Source organism: Tympanuchus pallidicinctus, unplaced genomic scaffold, assembly GCF_026119805.1.
Source record: "Tympanuchus pallidicinctus isolate F22 unplaced genomic scaffold, pur_lepc_1.0 scaffold7, whole genome shotgun sequence".
Taxonomy (NCBI): Eukaryota; Metazoa; Chordata; class Aves; order Galliformes; family Phasianidae; genus Tympanuchus; species Tympanuchus pallidicinctus.
Window position 1 is genome coordinate 5,798,403 of NW_026294791.1, and position 16,512 is coordinate 5,814,914.

The 16,512-nt window shown below is 41.7% G+C and overlaps 1 protein-coding gene across 5 annotated transcripts in view; it reads left to right on the forward strand.

Annotated features, from left to right (window-relative positions):
- Positions 1-11,910: 11,910 nt before the first annotated feature.
- Positions 11,911-16,512, forward strand: part of EPS15 (epidermal growth factor receptor pathway substrate 15) — a 42,531-nt gene continuing 37,929 nt past the window's right edge. For 3 of the 5 annotated variants that reach the window (XM_052665946.1, XM_052665941.1, XM_052665943.1), the window contains exon 1: positions 12,052-12,191. In XM_052665946.1, the coding sequence (XP_052521906.1) occupies positions 12,165-12,191 (27 nt within the window). In that variant the 5' untranslated portion in view covers positions 12,052-12,164. Of the gene's footprint in view, positions 12,192-16,512 lie in introns of all 5 variants that reach the window. The other 2 variants (XM_052665942.1, XM_052665945.1) reach the window with 1 other exon arrangement.

Consider the following 16,512-nt stretch of genomic DNA (forward strand, 5'->3'; position numbering starts at 1 on the left):
CTCAGCTCATAGGCAGCAGCACAGGCAGGGAAGATGTGGCAGCTGTTATTCAGTTTTTATGCCAGGATTCTGATGAAAATCCAGGCCTAGTTACACTTATTTCCAAGTTTCAAATGTTCAGTCTGTTCAGTTCCTGCTTCCGAGCGTCCCGAGAAATTAGTCTGAGCTGTGACTGCTGCATAACTGCTAAGTACATGCTACAATAACATAATACTCAAATCTGTGAATGCTACTGGAGTTAACCAAATCCTCTGGATGACTGTCAGAAAATGAGCACATCAGTTACTTTCTGTTGCCCAAGAGAGTTGATTTTTGAAAACAAACTTGTGGGCAGTACACTAACAAGCAAGTCTGACCATAGAATAGTGTGCAGTGAGTCTTTAATTTCCATAGCAGAAGTTGAAGTTGGTAAATTTTAATATTTAGTCCTTTATTACAATTGTGTATTAACTTGAGGCATAAACAGAAAATAATTTGTTTTAGTTTACTGCTCAAGTTTGGGATGTAGTTTGTAGATTAGCAGCTTTAAGTCTTTTGAAATAAGATACTGTTGTGGTCTAACCTGGCAGGTGGCTCAGAACCACACAGCTTGCTCCCCCTTTCCCTGTGGGATGAGGAGAGAATTGAAAAAAAAAGATTGAACTTGTGGGTTGAGAGAAAACTATGGTAATATATAAAAAAGGATAATAGTTACAACTAAATGTATGTGAATGTGTATAACAAGTGGTGCACAAGCAATTCTCAATGTGCCCTGACTGATGCCCAGCTAGCCCCCTGTGCAGCAGAAGAAAGTGGGATGAACTCTTTTTGCATGGTGTCATATGGTATAGAATTTATCCCATCTAGAATATCCCTTTGGCCAGCTTAAGTCAGCTGTCCTAACTGTCCCCTCCCAGATCTTTCATTGCCCTGAATGGCTCTGGCTCTGCATGACACTGCTTAGCTGCAACTAGAAACATTGGTGTGCTGTCAACATTGTTTTTCCCCTAGAACGAAAGCTGAGCATCATAACAGACCCTCTGAAGAAAACAATACCATCCCAGCTGAAACTAAGACAGATATGAAAAACTGAGAACATGAGTTCAGTTGGATGTTTCCAGCTCTGGCTGTAGAGGCCAAAATTTGTTCATTCTTGTGCTTTCCGTTGGTCTTGATGTGGTTACATGCACATAATGAACAGCAAAATGCAGCCCGCTGGCTTAACTTTGGCTATTTACATGCTTTAATCTTTATGCTCTAGGATTCATATTGCTTAGGAAAAGAGGAGGATCTGAGCCTTTTGTTAGCATTAAACTGGTTTTTGCTGACTAGTTCTAATTACATTATTTCCAGTTGCCAAGTAGAGAAAAGATTCAGATCTTCTGAATACAGCAAAATCAGTAGCTACTAAGCTGTTTTATCAGTCGTACAGATTTGGTTTGCATGTCTGACAGTTTTAGACAAAATCCAACCCATGTTTTCCCTTATTCAAATATTTACATTTTGATAACATTCTCTTGTTTTGTCTGTAGTCTACGTGGCTTTACACTTTAGGATGGGAACTTAATCTGTTAAATATCAGGAGTGGTGTTCCATACATTTAATGACTACAGAGACTTTGCATTACATGTAGAAATTGCACTGAATTTCTGAAGGAAGAGGAGCACAAGGTAGCTGATCAGCCTTACTCTGAGTGTTTCTTGTCTGTAGAGTTAACTTCAATGCCTTTCCTTTTTTTTTCTTTAATCTTGAATCCCATATGCCCATTATCTTTCATTCTAGACGTACAGTACTTTAAGGATTTCTGGGATAAGCTGTGCAGCATTGGCTGACACAGTACCTGTGTGAAGCACAGGTAATAACCCACTGGTCAGCTGCTATAGGTAATACTTGGCTGACTCAAGTGATGGCTGTCATTTCTATCCCCAGTAGCAATACACAAGCATTCTGTGTAATGAATCCTTAAACTAATTACTTTTCAGAAATGTTTGATTTTTTTTTCATGCATAGAAAAGATCTGTGGTATGCAGTATGCCATTCTTTGTGGGTTTTGACTGTACCTTGCTAAGATTCCCAATGTTAAGAATTGCAGACAATTAGGCAGCCTGTGGGGATGGACAGATTATAGGCAGATAAATACGTGCAGATAGATGTGTGCGTCCCAGATGGAAAAAACAGGCGTATCTGGGCAAATCAAGATGTATGGCACATTTAAATCAACTTTGCTTTATAGTGGAGGTGTTGCCTAAGACTTAATAGTGGCTGCAGTAACAGTGCAAGCCATGAACCAAGTTTTTGGCAGGAGGTCCAAAGGCTGGGAACTATTACAAGCTGGGGAGAACTTTCTGGAAGCTGATTCCATATTAGATTGTTTAAATGGGAAATAGTAGACTTCATATTCTAGGTGCTTTATCTTGTTTGTTTGTGCTTAAGTCCTGCCAACCAAAGCATGATTTGAAAGAGAAATTTGGTTTCTGAACTCTCATTATATTTTCAAGCCTTTCTTGGCAATCTTGAAGGCCAGAAAGGTCCAACATCTGCTTTTTTGTTTGTTTTTTCTAATTAAAGCTCAGATAACACATTCAAGCTCTGAAGTCTAGAGGCTGCGGCTTTATTAAAACAAAGAAACCAAAATTTGGAAAATAGAGAATCTTTCTGGCTGTTAAGATGAACTTGTTTGCTTAAGCATGCCAAATTTGAAAAGAATTAGAAGAGTAGAAAATGAGTAAAGAGCATCTTTCAAGAAGGTTATCCCTATTTGTCTAAAAGTGGGACAAGGAAAACTTTTATCTCACTTAACTTTCATTTTTGGGTGGCATTTGAACAGGGCTGTGTGTTTGGCAGCTCATCTGTTGAGCCATCTGTTTCATATTGTGCATGTTCAGAAGGCACTTCGCATCCAGGCATGCAGTTCCCCAGAACACAGGAGATGTGAGCTGGATTTGCAGTCTAGCTATCTGTAAACATGGATATGCAATCATATATGCAAATAAATTCTGTTCGTTTTGGAGAAATTGAAGCATTCATGCAGCTGGAGAAACCTGAGAAAGGATTTAAGTGGAGAGCCTGTTTCCCTCGTACTGTGCTCAGGCAGTGCAGAATGAGAGAAAACCACCCAACGTGCCCAGGTAGGAAGTTTCTCTTGTAGGTTGAAAAGTTCTTGATAGACTAAGAGCTGACACAGTAGCCAGTCTTACAGCCCATTTAAACGGTGTCTTAAGGTGATTATAGGGTAGAGAAGCTGCAATTTGGTTCTCTACGTTCATTAATTGTCCCAGCACAGCACTAGGCATGAACTGGATAGGCAATCAGAAAGTTGTAACCAACTCTTTGAGAGCCTTTGTGCAAGTACATCCTGGCCAGGAAAGAGGATTTGATCCATAAACTTTAATGATACATTAGGTAAATTTCATATTATTTATGGCATACTAGTGGCACTTAACTTTTTCATATGCTGGCTGTTTTGAACATACTTCCTTTATTCAGAATATACTGCGTGTTCCACCCCTCCCTATTCCTTCCTTTCCCCAGAATGCTGACTCAATTCCTTTTACTCTTTCAGCCAGCTTGCAGTTTTAGGCATTTCCTTGTCCAGGTTCCAGTGAAACACACTACTTCCCTCCCAGCAGCACTGGGCAGCTCTGATGCATCTGCACAGCAACACAGACCATGGTCTTTTCACAGGATACACTAAAACTACGGATTTGAGCAACATGCGGGAAGAGAAAATTTTGCTCATGTGGTGCAGTGATGGGAGTAGTGGTAAATCTAGAACGAGCCAGCAGATTTAAGGGAAAAGCTTCATTTCATCATAATTATCTTCCTAGGTTATATATTTTCTTTCTATTGATCTTCATATTAGCCAAAGGCACAGGATGTTTGCGTTATCAGCAAAGCTTGAGTCTTCTGGTGATGAGGATCACAGTTCAGTGGTATTGCTCATAATGAATTGGCCAAATGGTGGATCTGCTGCATTGTTTGGGCAGATCTCACTCAATGTGATACGCATAAAGGTTCTCACTATGACCTCAAATTCAGTGAGCTGCTAGGAAATGCTTGTTTCTGCTAGAAGTAGCATATGTTATTATTATTGCATGTACACAATTTGCACATCTACAAATTTAGTAATTTTATTTTTTTGTGATATATTTCATCTGTTCATCTTATCATAGATCCTCATGGTACACTGCTTACTCAAGCTGTATTACTGTTTAAATCAGTCCCCAGAATGGTACAGTAATAGACCATTATTTCAGCAATGTCACAAAATTGTGATACCTACAAGAAATGAGTTCAATTAAAATTTTGCCAGCTTGGATCTTGTTAGTAGAATAAATGCTTTTCTCATAAACAATTTGTCAAATTACTACAAAGCTGTGAGAGTAGGGGACAAAACCGTAGGCATGCATTAATATCAGATATATAGTAATGGTAAGGAGGAAAGAGACAAAAAGAGAGATTCTCTGCTGTTTTTAGATCCTGCCAAGAGTGTGGCTGCAATATTTTGGGAAGAGGAATCTTTCAGACTACTGCCATCTGGCTGGCCTTCATCTGTGCCAGTTGTTATACAGGCCATGCGCCCTGTCCTGCTTCCAAAACATTTCTTTGAATAAAAAATTTGATTAAAAAACACAGGAACTGTTACCTGACTGGAAATATATCAGTTAAGTGACACAGAAGCCCAAACAAGCAATCCAAGCTTTGGTGTGCCTGTCAGAGACTTTGATCAAAAGCTTCTTCATCCATGTTCTGAAGCAGCTTTTGGATACTCTTCCCCTTTCAAGCCTCACTTGGAAGCAAGAAAGGCTGGCTGTACAATCTGCTCCAATTTGCTGTCCAATGCTCATGATAAATACACTTAAAACAAAATAGGTCATTTGTCTCATTCTTTTCATTACCAGCTACTTCTGAGATACCGTGCACATTGGTTTTGTTTCCTGTACCTTGTTTTTCCAAAAGCCAGCCATCTATCACACCAAGGTGTTTTTTTCAAAGCCTACGTCTGTGTGACAGCATTGGCAACTCAGTTCATCTATCACAGTAGTCTGTGAAGGCATGGCTCAGTCCTACACTGGAGATATCTGCATGTTTTTAATCCGTGCTTGTGGCAACTCCATATGCTGGAAAAAGGAGTTGAAATATCAAAATTAGATATTGCATTGGCTTTTTTAATGAATTGGGTATGAATATTTTGTGATGCCATCCAGGCCTTTGATGAACTTCTCGAATTTAAAGTTAACAGACATCTTGTGTTCCTAAGAATCATAACTAGAAAAATGAGGAGACTTGAAAAGAAAGAATAAACATCAGATAATTGTAAATAGAGCAGCGTAGATTTTCTTGACCTTGATTTCTTGATCTCTGCCAGGTGTTGGTATAGTTTGTACTTTTGGGCCTATATTTGTGTCACCTGGCTCATAGATCTGTTTTGTAGTGCAGGAGACTCACAGCTCATTTCTAGCCTTGGATTTATTCTTTGCTTAGGAGAATTGGGGATAAAAGCAACAACTCATATTTTACAGTTAACTAAATAGGTCTACTGATGATTTTCAAGCATTTTTTTTCTTCTGCTCACCTGCATGTATGTAATTTACCATCAGATAGAACTGTCACAAGAAAAGCAGACAAAATCTCATTCAATCATTTTGCAGAAATAGTTGTGTAAGTAAATTCCCCAGGGTAAACTTGATTTGAACAGGAACTAATTATATCTCTTCAATAAACAGGAAGAGACTGACAGTCAAGAATGTTTCAGCTCTGGAACTGGAGTGCCTTTGAACCGTGGAGATTTTTTTAGGAAGAGCACATCCTCTTTTCCTGCAAAGCTTATGTAGTTATTTGGTCTTATCTAGTTTGCAAGGCTGCTTCCTCTGTTTTATCCTGAGGACCTTGTTACTTTCTTCTTTTATACCTCCATGTTCTTTGTGTAATTTTCATACCTCATATCTGGTTGTTCTGTGGGCAATTTGGCGGTTTATCCTTCTAAAGAAGGACAAATCTGTCACAAAATAAACTGATAAGGAATCTGAAAATGTGGTTTGATACTTTCGCATCATCACTAATTTTGATAGACCTGATACAGAAAAGTATATATAAGCACTGATACATTCTTTAATTACTTATTAGCTTTTGTGCAACTCATTTAAATAAACATTACCTATAACAGCAGAAATCAACTCAGATTATCTTTCAAATTCTGGAGAGCATTTAGAAGGCCAGAATATTTTTAAATGCAATTTTATTTGTAAACCAAGCATCTGTCATCAAAAAGCTGTCATGAGAGCATTGAAATCCATGATGTAGTTTTCTCAATCATGGTAATTACTGCACTGGAAATATTTTCTATGGCTGCTTTAAGTGCTACTAAAACTCAGTTAAGGGCACTTTTTAATGGGTAATTGCCAAACCTTTATAGTTGCATCTATTGCAATGCAAGAGGTGAATCTGCTTGAATTTTCTTACTACAAACAGTAGAAAAGAAGCATAAGGTCACAGAGTTCTGCAAGTCCATGTCAGCTGGTGGAGTCTGAATTCCACTCCTGTTCTTTTAGGTCTGATCAGTCACATGCACACCTTAAACAGTTCCATTAAGGCTGACTCATTGCTGCATTGGTTTTGCAACTCAGCCTCAAAACAAAACAGAAAACAAATGAGTCATTAAAGGAATAATTTGGTTTGTCTCTAATGGAGTTCATGTTTCAATTGCATGTTTGTGCAACCAGACAAGAACAAATACTAAATTTAGAACTTCTCACTGTGCCCATTCTTTGCACAAAAGAGGTAACACTCAGACTTTGAGATTTATTGTACGTTTAAAATACTTTTCACTGAAGAGCAAATTTTAAGTGCTATCTCATCAGCTGTGTTACAGTGCTGGATTCATAACAACAACTGATTTAGAAGAATGGAAAAGGAAAGGTGGTGTGTTTTAATTACATGTGAGTAGTTCAAAAAAACAAGGAAGGTTTTAAGGCAGCATTCCTCACTCTTACATGCTGACACCAGTGGGATTATTTGTTTTGCACTTAAAGGAACACTTTGCCTGCCAGTGTTGTGCAATTTTTGGCCAAGGAGCAGAACATATTTCTCTCCCTGCTACAGAGCATTAAATCAAAAATAATCCCACAAGGTGGGGCTTTCTCATATATGGACATACAGCAGGAGTGATTCTGAGCAGGGGGAGAGCAGCAAGAAGAACTTCCTGCTGAATCACCCCAAATTCCTTCAGCATGCAGAAGGGACTGCACTATACAAATTCAATATGAAGTGCAGCCTGCAGTCTCTCTTACAGCATATATGCCTGCTACCGATGGAGGCAAGTAATGCTTTGCTCTCCTTTCTCACTATTGGCAATAATTTATGATCTCCTCCATAACAACAAAGGCGTAGAGACACACATTTTAATTAGCACAGCTTTAAATGTAGCTTAATCATGGTTAGCTAACATAGTGAAATCAGCCTTGTCCACGGAGGGCGAAATCATTGAAACCTTTTTGAATGCCATTGATTTTCCATTGTTGTTATGGCTTTTGACCCATCTGCTCGCCATCCCTTTGGCAGTCATGGTACCGTAGCCCCCCTGACAGCTCTGTTCTGTCACCATGGGGCTCATCGCTGCAGATCATGTACATGAGAGAGGTTATTGCTGAAACCAAGTGGAACATGACTAAACACAGGAAAGAGTTCTAGTAATGTAAAATTAAATGCATGACTGTTGTGTTGTCCTGAGTAAGGACGAGTTTAAGTGCATGTTTAAGTGTTTTGCTTTTTTAGTGCTTGAATCAGTGCTTAGCTTGAAGACTTGGAAGTACTGGGTGAGTGATTTGGGAAAGCAATTATTCACAAAGCAATTAATTTTTAGCTGAAGATCATGCTTAGAAACAAAAAAAATCTTCAACAGCATTAATGTGACCACATGTTTAATAGTTGAAGATGCAGCCATTCCTTGTACAGCCTAATATGCACTTGGATAGAAATAGAACTAAATAGAAATAAAAGGATTATTTGTTTTTTTTTTTCCTTATGGCCAATATTATTGCATTAATGCAATAATTTTATTTCATTATTTTATTTCATTTTTTCCATTATTTCCAAACCATGTTGATATTCTCTTGGGGTTGTAGCTAAGAGTAGAAGAAAATGAAGGAAAACTGAGAAGACACTAAGAATTTATAAGAAGAGAAAAAGGCGGCCAAGATATACAGTAATGCCCTCAAAATGGCATAATGCCATAAATAGTCATGAGTTTGTCTTAGATGAACAGATCTATGAGTAGAAAAACAATTGTAAGGTTCAATAACACATTCTTTTACCTAATTTCTTTATGTATCCTATAATTCTGAAATGAATAAGAATCTTTCTGATAGGCACAGTGGATTAGTTTTATGTTAGGGCCATGCTGGGAATTTAGCAGGTAGATTTTTAAAACACATTCATTTTAAAACACAGTAGACCTGTAATTGTTTTGGGAAGGCAAATCTTGCATTGCCTGGACTTGAAGTATAGACAGCATGCCTCAGGAGAAACAGAACAAAGGATAAGCTCTTTTGCTTGCTGCTTTGTAAGCATATTAGTTTTCAATCTTCATTACTATTGAATATACAACACGCATTACAATATTGATGTGTTTAATTTATAATGAAGACTGTTGCTGTTGCATCAGTGGTAATGCTTGTTCTATTTCTATCCAAGTGCATATTAGGCTGTACATTGAATGGCTGCATCTTCAACTATTAAACATGTGGTCACATTAATGCTGTTGAAGATTTTTCTGGTTTCTAAGCATGATCTTCAGCTAAAAATTAATTGCTTTGTGAAAAATGTTATTCTGCTGCGTGTCATCCATCTAGTATACTAGAGATCAGATTAGTATTCTTAATAAATATATACATTTTATCTAATTCTTTTGAGGCTTGAGGTGTTGCCCCATGAGATTGGCCCATATAAATTAGACAAAATATGCTTACAGTCTTATAAATTCCTAGTCTCTTCATAAGAATTCTAAATATCATGGTTCAGAAATGGTTTTGCTTTTTGGGTTTCTCAATATTTGCAATAGAAATTGTATAATTTCCCCAAAACGGAGGTAAAACCAATTATTCCATCCTGCACTCTATTGTTATGTGACAGAAGACTGCCAGAACAGAAAACTGTGCTGAGTAAATATGTAAAGATACCTTAATGTCCTCGTTTGTGCTCCTTTAACACTGCCACCATTTTGTATGAATTTGATCTTCCCACAACCCCCTTTAAAATGTTTTCAACGCATCTGTAACTGCCTGCAAAGCACCACGAGGAGCCAAGAGCACAGCTCCAGAGGAGTAAGCAGATTAGTCATTAGGATGCAGCTTTCAGAATGACTGCTGTAGTTTGCTGGTAACTTGGCATCTCTGTAGAAGATATGCTGTAGCACTCAGGCATGACAGGCTTCATGCAAAAAATTAACAGATACCCATGGAAAATCTTACAGAGAAGGTCAGGCTAGATTATTTTAATGGTCTCTTATGGCCTTTAAAACATAACAGCCTATCAGGAATCCTACATCCACAAAACTCGCAGCTGCATAGAGCATAAAGAGCACATAGAGCAATGGGGGGGTGTTACTGTTTAGAGACACACCAGCATTTGGGATCTCCTAAAACAACTTGTATCACTGGTCCTGGAAAGTACTCTGACATTTGGATACCTTCAGACCAAAAGGTCACCAGAGTTCTGTGCTGATCTCACTTCTCAGGAGGGATCTATCAGCACCAGAAGTGTGGTAAAATGCTGCTGTGTGTCAGGAGCCCAGCTGTTGGCTTTCTGAAAGAAGCCTAAAACAGTCGGTGCCTACCTGTGAGCGAGTCTTTTATTTCCACTCTTTGATCAGAGAATTGCAGTTTTTTTCCCCAGGATGTTGTGTGCTTGTGCAACATTTCCTTTTGTTCTGTGAAAATCCAAGGGGTTTCATTTCACAGTTTCAATCCTCCATTTGGTGTCTGTAGTATCAGAGCTCCTAACTTGCCTTGTGCTGAAATACCAGAAAGCTGGCTAAGTCATTTCATGTTGAGGTGTGCAGGAGGCAGGAGTGAGTCAGCTCTCCTGTCAGCATCCAGAGCATTCATGGAGTGTAATAATACTTTTCCTAGAACGAGCAGAACAGGTCACACAGAATACCTACGTGTTGTTTGGGAAGAAAAATAGTGGGCTTCCTGTGTGCAGAGCCACAAACAATGCTATAATAAAGGAAGGCATGGTCATTTAGATGTTATTTCCAGGGAGACCAGCGGATCTCATTAAAATGTTATTAGCCTTACTAAAGGTACTATAAGATGACTATAAGAGATGTATAAAACACAGAGGTTGTGAGCATCTGATTCTCACTTGTGTGAGGCCCTTCTAAACTGTACAGTTGTAGCGCAGCTTCAGACTCAAGTTGGCTGTACTAGCACAAGTCCTATTGCACACTTGCACAGTGTCTTAAAAAGGGGTTTTGCACTGAAACAGCGTACTAGTACTGTTCTCCATGTCCTCTTGAGATTTTGATTCTGGCTTAGAAGCAGATAGCTGCTTTCTCCTGGGAGCTGTCATGTCTAGATTCACAGAAATCTGCAGCGCACTTTCAGTGGCAGCAAGCTGATGAGTGCTGCTGTAATTATTACAGAGATGTCAGAGGCCAGCTAGCTGTTTTAACTCAGGTAGCTGGGATCCAAGACAGGACTCCTTTGCAGGAGGCCCAGAACACTCAACACCATGACTGCCCCAACTCAGTATTGACTGATCGGAGCTCATTATTATTTTAATTAGCAGAGCCCACATAATTACCTTGAGTGATTCTTGCACTGTGACTCCATGCTGAGCGGTCACACGTTTGACCATGTGCACTGAAAGGAGCTGTAGCTGTAGAGGTCCAGAACCACATCCCCAGAGCTGCCCGCTAGCTTCTAACTTCCTGCCTCAAGCCTCTGGCAGCTGGTGGTGATCCAGCACTCTCTTCTGTGCCCCACAAACACTGACAAGCTCCAGTACTGCTGTCCCATGGAGACACGGCTGTGGTTTCACAATCTTCTGGTTTATTTTCCAGATACTAATTATTGTGGGATAGTATTCCAATTTTAATTACAGATGAAAAAATCAACCTACAAAGATAAGAGCATATGTTATTTTCTAGGAATTTTACTTCAGAGGAAATGAACATGAGGTAGAGGTGTGACAATCAATGAGAATGGTGTGAATACATTATACTATTTGCTTTTAATATTCTTCCCTTCCGTATAGTCTTTTTTTTCCTCCCAGAAAGAGGTCAGCAGAGCAGAGCTTCTAGAAAACCTTTATTAGAGAAGAGATGAGAAAGAGGGATCCCACGTGTCCTGTGGCAGATGTAGACAGCAGCCAACAAGGACTGAGGACTGACAGGCTGCAGAGGTGGGTGTGAGCATTAGCATAAGTGTGAAACTGAGCTGGAAAAGGATTTCAATGGTAGGGAATGAAGAAACAGAGGAAGGCACAATGCACTCTTTCCAATAGATACGAGTCCTGATAATTTCCTCTGGTCTGAGTGCTAGACTCATACCTGGTCCATCTTTGGCACGAGTACAAAAATAAGAATGCTTTTCCTCCCCCCTCGGTTCCTGATGTATGACTTTGTGGTAGTGCAAAGCGGTCAGGGGAGCGACCAAAATAGCTGCTGTGTGGGAGGGAGCAGGTACGGCGGCAGCTCCTGTATGAGTCCGTGCCCTGCGGCACTGTACCTATGGCAGGGACCCTACCGGGGTCGGATCCATGCCGATTCCTCTTGGGCCCTTTTCCCTATTGTCACAACCCAAGTCCCAGAGATGCTGCAGCTCTGGTCTGGGGACTTCCCCAGCTTGGGCGGCGGCTGAGCCAGGGAGCTCGGAACGCGTGGAGCATTGGGGCCAGCGGGGCCGTACGGGAAAGCCAAATACGAGACCCGATCCGTATCATGGCTGCTGCTCCGGGTTTTTGCCGCAGCCGCCTCCAGCGCTCCGGCTCCAGCCGTGTTCCGCCGCCCGCCGTTGCTTTACCGCTGCCGTCTGAGGGCGGAGGCTCCGGCTCCGGGCCGGCGGGCGGGGATCCGGTGCCGGGTTTTGGCCGGGACCGTCCGGGGAAGTTGCCGAAGTTGGGCAGCGAGCGCTGGGTCGCGGCGCGTCCTTCCTGCGGCCCGGCCGGTGCATGATGGAAGCAGCATGGCCGCCCACCTCTCCCTGACACAGGTACCTTCCGCCGCGGGGAAGGGGCCGCCCGCCTCTCTCGGGCCGAGGCTCGCCGCCTCCCGGGACGGAGGAGCGGTGGCCCGGGGCCGGAGGCGAGCGGCGCGGCCCCCGCGGAGCGGTTCGGCGCCGCCTCGGCCCGCGGCTTTGTGCGAGCCCCGTGCTGTCAGGTGGCGGCCGCGGCGCAGAGCGAGGGTGGGCCGGGCGGGCGGGAAGTCCTGAGCCGGTCGGGCGCCGCCGGCCCCGCGGCGCGGCTCTGCGCGGCTGCAGGTGCCTCTGCCCGCGGCCCCCGGCGTTCCTCGGCCGGGGAGCGGCTCGCAGCGGGCCGCAGCGGCTGTCAGCACGGTCGGGCTTTTGTCTCGGGGAAGGAGCGGCTGGCTTCGACGAAACGAACAGAAAACAAACCCCGAGCCGCCCCGCGGATGGCGAGGGCGGGTGGCGGAGCCGTGGGGCGCGGCGGTGCTACGGATGGCTGCGAGGCGGCGGGCCGGCTGTGCGCTCGGGGGGGCCACGGGCTGTGCCCCATGTTCTGACGTACCGGCGGTGCTTTAGCAACGGAGGTACCGGTACGGAAGGCGTGTCACCTCGTTTCGGCTATCTGCGTGCCGTGGGGACGCTTTGGTGTACTGGCTCTCGTTCCTTAGAGGGTCGATAGGTAGTAAACTGCAGGCGGGGCTGGTTCGTGTAGCAGGGACGGGGATACATTCGTTCCGACTGGCGGGCCTGCGTTGGTTGCTGCGGTTTTTTGATTCCACCATCGATAATGTCGTTTATTTTAACGACAAACAAGCTACTAAAAAAGTGTGACTCACCAAAGCACGCGTGAGGCAACTGCAAAGTTCTGAGTGAGGCTGCTCCATTTGCAGTTATTCCCCAGTGGAGCTGGCTTTTGAGGAAATCGTCAGTCATTTCAAGTGTGAAACATCCCCATGCTACAGATTTGAAAAAGTTTGCACACAGCAGTAACTGATTCTGTGGGCTGCTGTATGGGCACGGGCTGTTCTGGCTCGTTATGTGGGGAGGGGGAAGGAGTGTCTGCTGTAGAGCGTTCTGCAGTAAAACATGATTGCTTACAGGCTGTGTAATCCTGTCATTGTAGAATTTATTGACTTTTTTGGTCACGTGGAAGAGGAACTAAATAGAAATGTGTTAATGTTGACAGAGGCAGAAAAATTGCCGCTATCCTTAAAACCATTGTGACTGCAACTTGCATCAGTGGTTAGATTGAGGAAGCATTTTCTGTTGTTGTGGATCATTGATGTGAGGGTTTCTTTTTTTGGTGAGTGGAAGGAGGGTGAGTAGAACAGGAATAATTTCAGAAAGTCAAACAAACCTGAAGGTAATTTCTTAAGATGAGGTTGTAATTCTTGGCATTCTACAGTTTTGTAAAATCCTAACAAATCGTAAGTGTTTTGAATGTGTTTAGATGTAGTATGAGGAAGTGAAAATGAGAACGGGTTGGGTGGGAGGGTGGGTATAGTTACCACCTACAGTGAGATCAATTACTTACACCACCAGGAGAAGTATGCAGGCTGGTCCTTTGCTGCATGTAGACCTCATGCAGAGAGTCAGAAGCAGTCATGCTTGACCTGCAGTCAAGCTCACAGTTGCCTCAGATTTTCTTTCCCCTTTTCCATGTGGGTTTGACTGATTTAACACAGCTAGGAAGTTGGGGGTTTCCAAAATCAGACTGGGGTATTTTCAAATGGCTTTGCACCTGTGGTGTCTGAGAAGGCCGACATCCTTTATTTGAATATTAAGGCTCTGCTTAAGAAACGTGGAACTTTGATAACTAAACGCATTTCAAACCTGCGTAGCTGTAATGAAATTAACTACATTGAGTATACTTAAAGAGCGTTACAAAATGAACATGTTTATCTCTTCTCTTACCCCCAGTTTTGGTAATAATCTGAGGTATCTTTAACGTGGAAACAAGATAGCAGTACCAGTGAGGTGGAAGTGTTGGTATCTAGCAGTGTCATCTGTTGTTGGAGAACTCAAGTATCGCCAAGGAGAAGAGTTTCATTTTTGACCTTCCAACTATGGCTACTTATCTTGTTTAATTTAGAGAGGGAAAAGCAAATAGAAAAAGCACAAAATGCATATCAGGAGTATGGAAGGTATGTATGTTGAATGCTGAATGTTGAAGGCTGGTGTAATACAGGCATAAAAAAGCTCTGTTGCTTTTGAGAATTAAAGCTGTGGTTCAGCATGACAAACTGCGTGATTGAAAGTTTGGAGGAATCGAGGTGGGTCTGCATGGAAGTATCCAGGGAGAATGGGAAGATAACTTTTGTTTGCCTCATATTGTGTCATGGGTGTCTGGAATTCTATGTGGTGTTGTCCAAAAGACTCACTGAATATTACTGAATGAGGCTAAGTTACATACCTGCTAGGTTTCTATCCAATTACTGGAGTATATAGGATATAAATACACAAGAGTGCGAAGGACTGGTTTGTAGTAATAGATATGTTATAATAGAGCCAAAAAGCAAAGCTCTCCAGTGACTTAATTCTTTTTCTCTCCAGGTATCTGGTGAACTCCAGATTGTTGTTAGGAATCACAAAATGATTTTTATTTTTAAATATATGTACATATTTTATAGATATGAGAAATCTGTTTTTCCGCTTTCTGCCCTCTCTGAAAGATCAGGAAATCTGAGTGTGTGTGCATGAATGTGTGTTTCAGCTGGTAAAGCAGACAGGGCTTAATTTTTTGGTTGAGATTGACCTTGTTAATGGCTGAAAGGCAGTGGAGCTGCTTCTTTGTGTTTGACAGACTTTGTTCAGTACTGATTAGAAGATGGTTGAGGTTTCCTGGAGTGATTTCAGAATAAAATTGAACAGTATTTAATTAAGCAGTGACAGATGTCTGTGCAGAAGAAAGATGGCAGTTTCTGCGCATGCTTCAACTGCCTAAGGGGAATGAAAGTTCTGACTCTTCAAGTGCATGGCTGTAGATGCATATAGATTATAGCAAATATTTTCTTAATTTCACCTGTGTTGTTAGAGAGGGAAAAGCTTTCAATCTGAACGAAGCTTTCATTCAGTAACTCTTTTAACATCATCATAACTGTGATAAAAAAGGTGTGATTCCAGAATACTGTGGACTATGTAAAGTATGAGCAAGAAATGCCTGTAGAGAATCTCTGCTCTTGTTTAACAGTTTGGAGTATATAATGATGTGTGGTCAGATGAATGTGGAAGTGCCATCTAGGCCTCAGTAGGACAAAATTCCAAAAGAATGGGTGTAAACAATGTGAAAGGAGGAATTTTATAGAGGGGAAAAACACACAAAGAATAGATCCAGATACTTCTTTCAATGGATGCATTGTTTGAGCATGTGTATTTTCTATGAAGCTGAAGTTGAGTTGTTCTTAGCACAGACAGCAATGGAAAGCTTTACCATTACATGTTTCAAATAAGAAAGAAAGGCAGTGTGAGAAAGGATGGGTTTATTATTGTTCGGAAGGGACATCACATTAAACACAGCTTGCCTTAAACTTCACTGCTTTTCGGCTGTGTGGTTGTGCTGTTGTTTGCTTGTAACTCTGTCATTCCTATTCCCAAGCTATGCACTGCTATAGGGATTCCAGGTGTTGTAGTTGTCCCTTGCCATTACATTTGTCTTTCATGGACTAATTTCATACTCTCCTCAACCTTTAGGAGGCTGCTGCTTCTAATAATGGAAGAAGAACTGCTTGTACTTTATTCTTCCTTCCCTTTTTAACTTCTCTGAAATGGGGAGCTGAGATTCCCGCTGTGTCTGAAAGGTTCTTTTCTATCGTGAGTCATCTTGAGACCCAGGAAAGAGCAAGGGGATGGCTGCATGTGGAATGTTTACTACCAGATGGTGTCATTTGACATGGAAACAGTGAAAACAAATCCTAAAACTTGGCATCATGATAGAATACAGAATTTCGGTTTTTAATTGAAATAGAACAGCTCACCTTCTATCTTACTTCCTATCTCATTTGGTTTGGAGGGATGCTTTGTTTTTTGTGAGTTTTTTTCCTCTGCAGATAGCCCCCCAGTCAGGGCTTTCTCACCACTATGAGCAACAGAAGGTTGTGGATGTTAGACATAAGTAGAAACATGACAGCGGGGTGAAAACATGGCTGTAAAGGCTTGAGTGCCTGTAGAAAATGAAAAAGACTGGTGTCCCTGAAGGTGGTTTTTTTTATTTCCTGGGACAATATCCTGAAGTTCAAAGGTTTTGTAACAAAGGTGATAATTACTAGAACAGACGTTACTCTTGTGAAGTGATAAACTTTTAAATGCAAACATGATAATGTATTTTTGTATTTTTGCATGCAGTGGAATC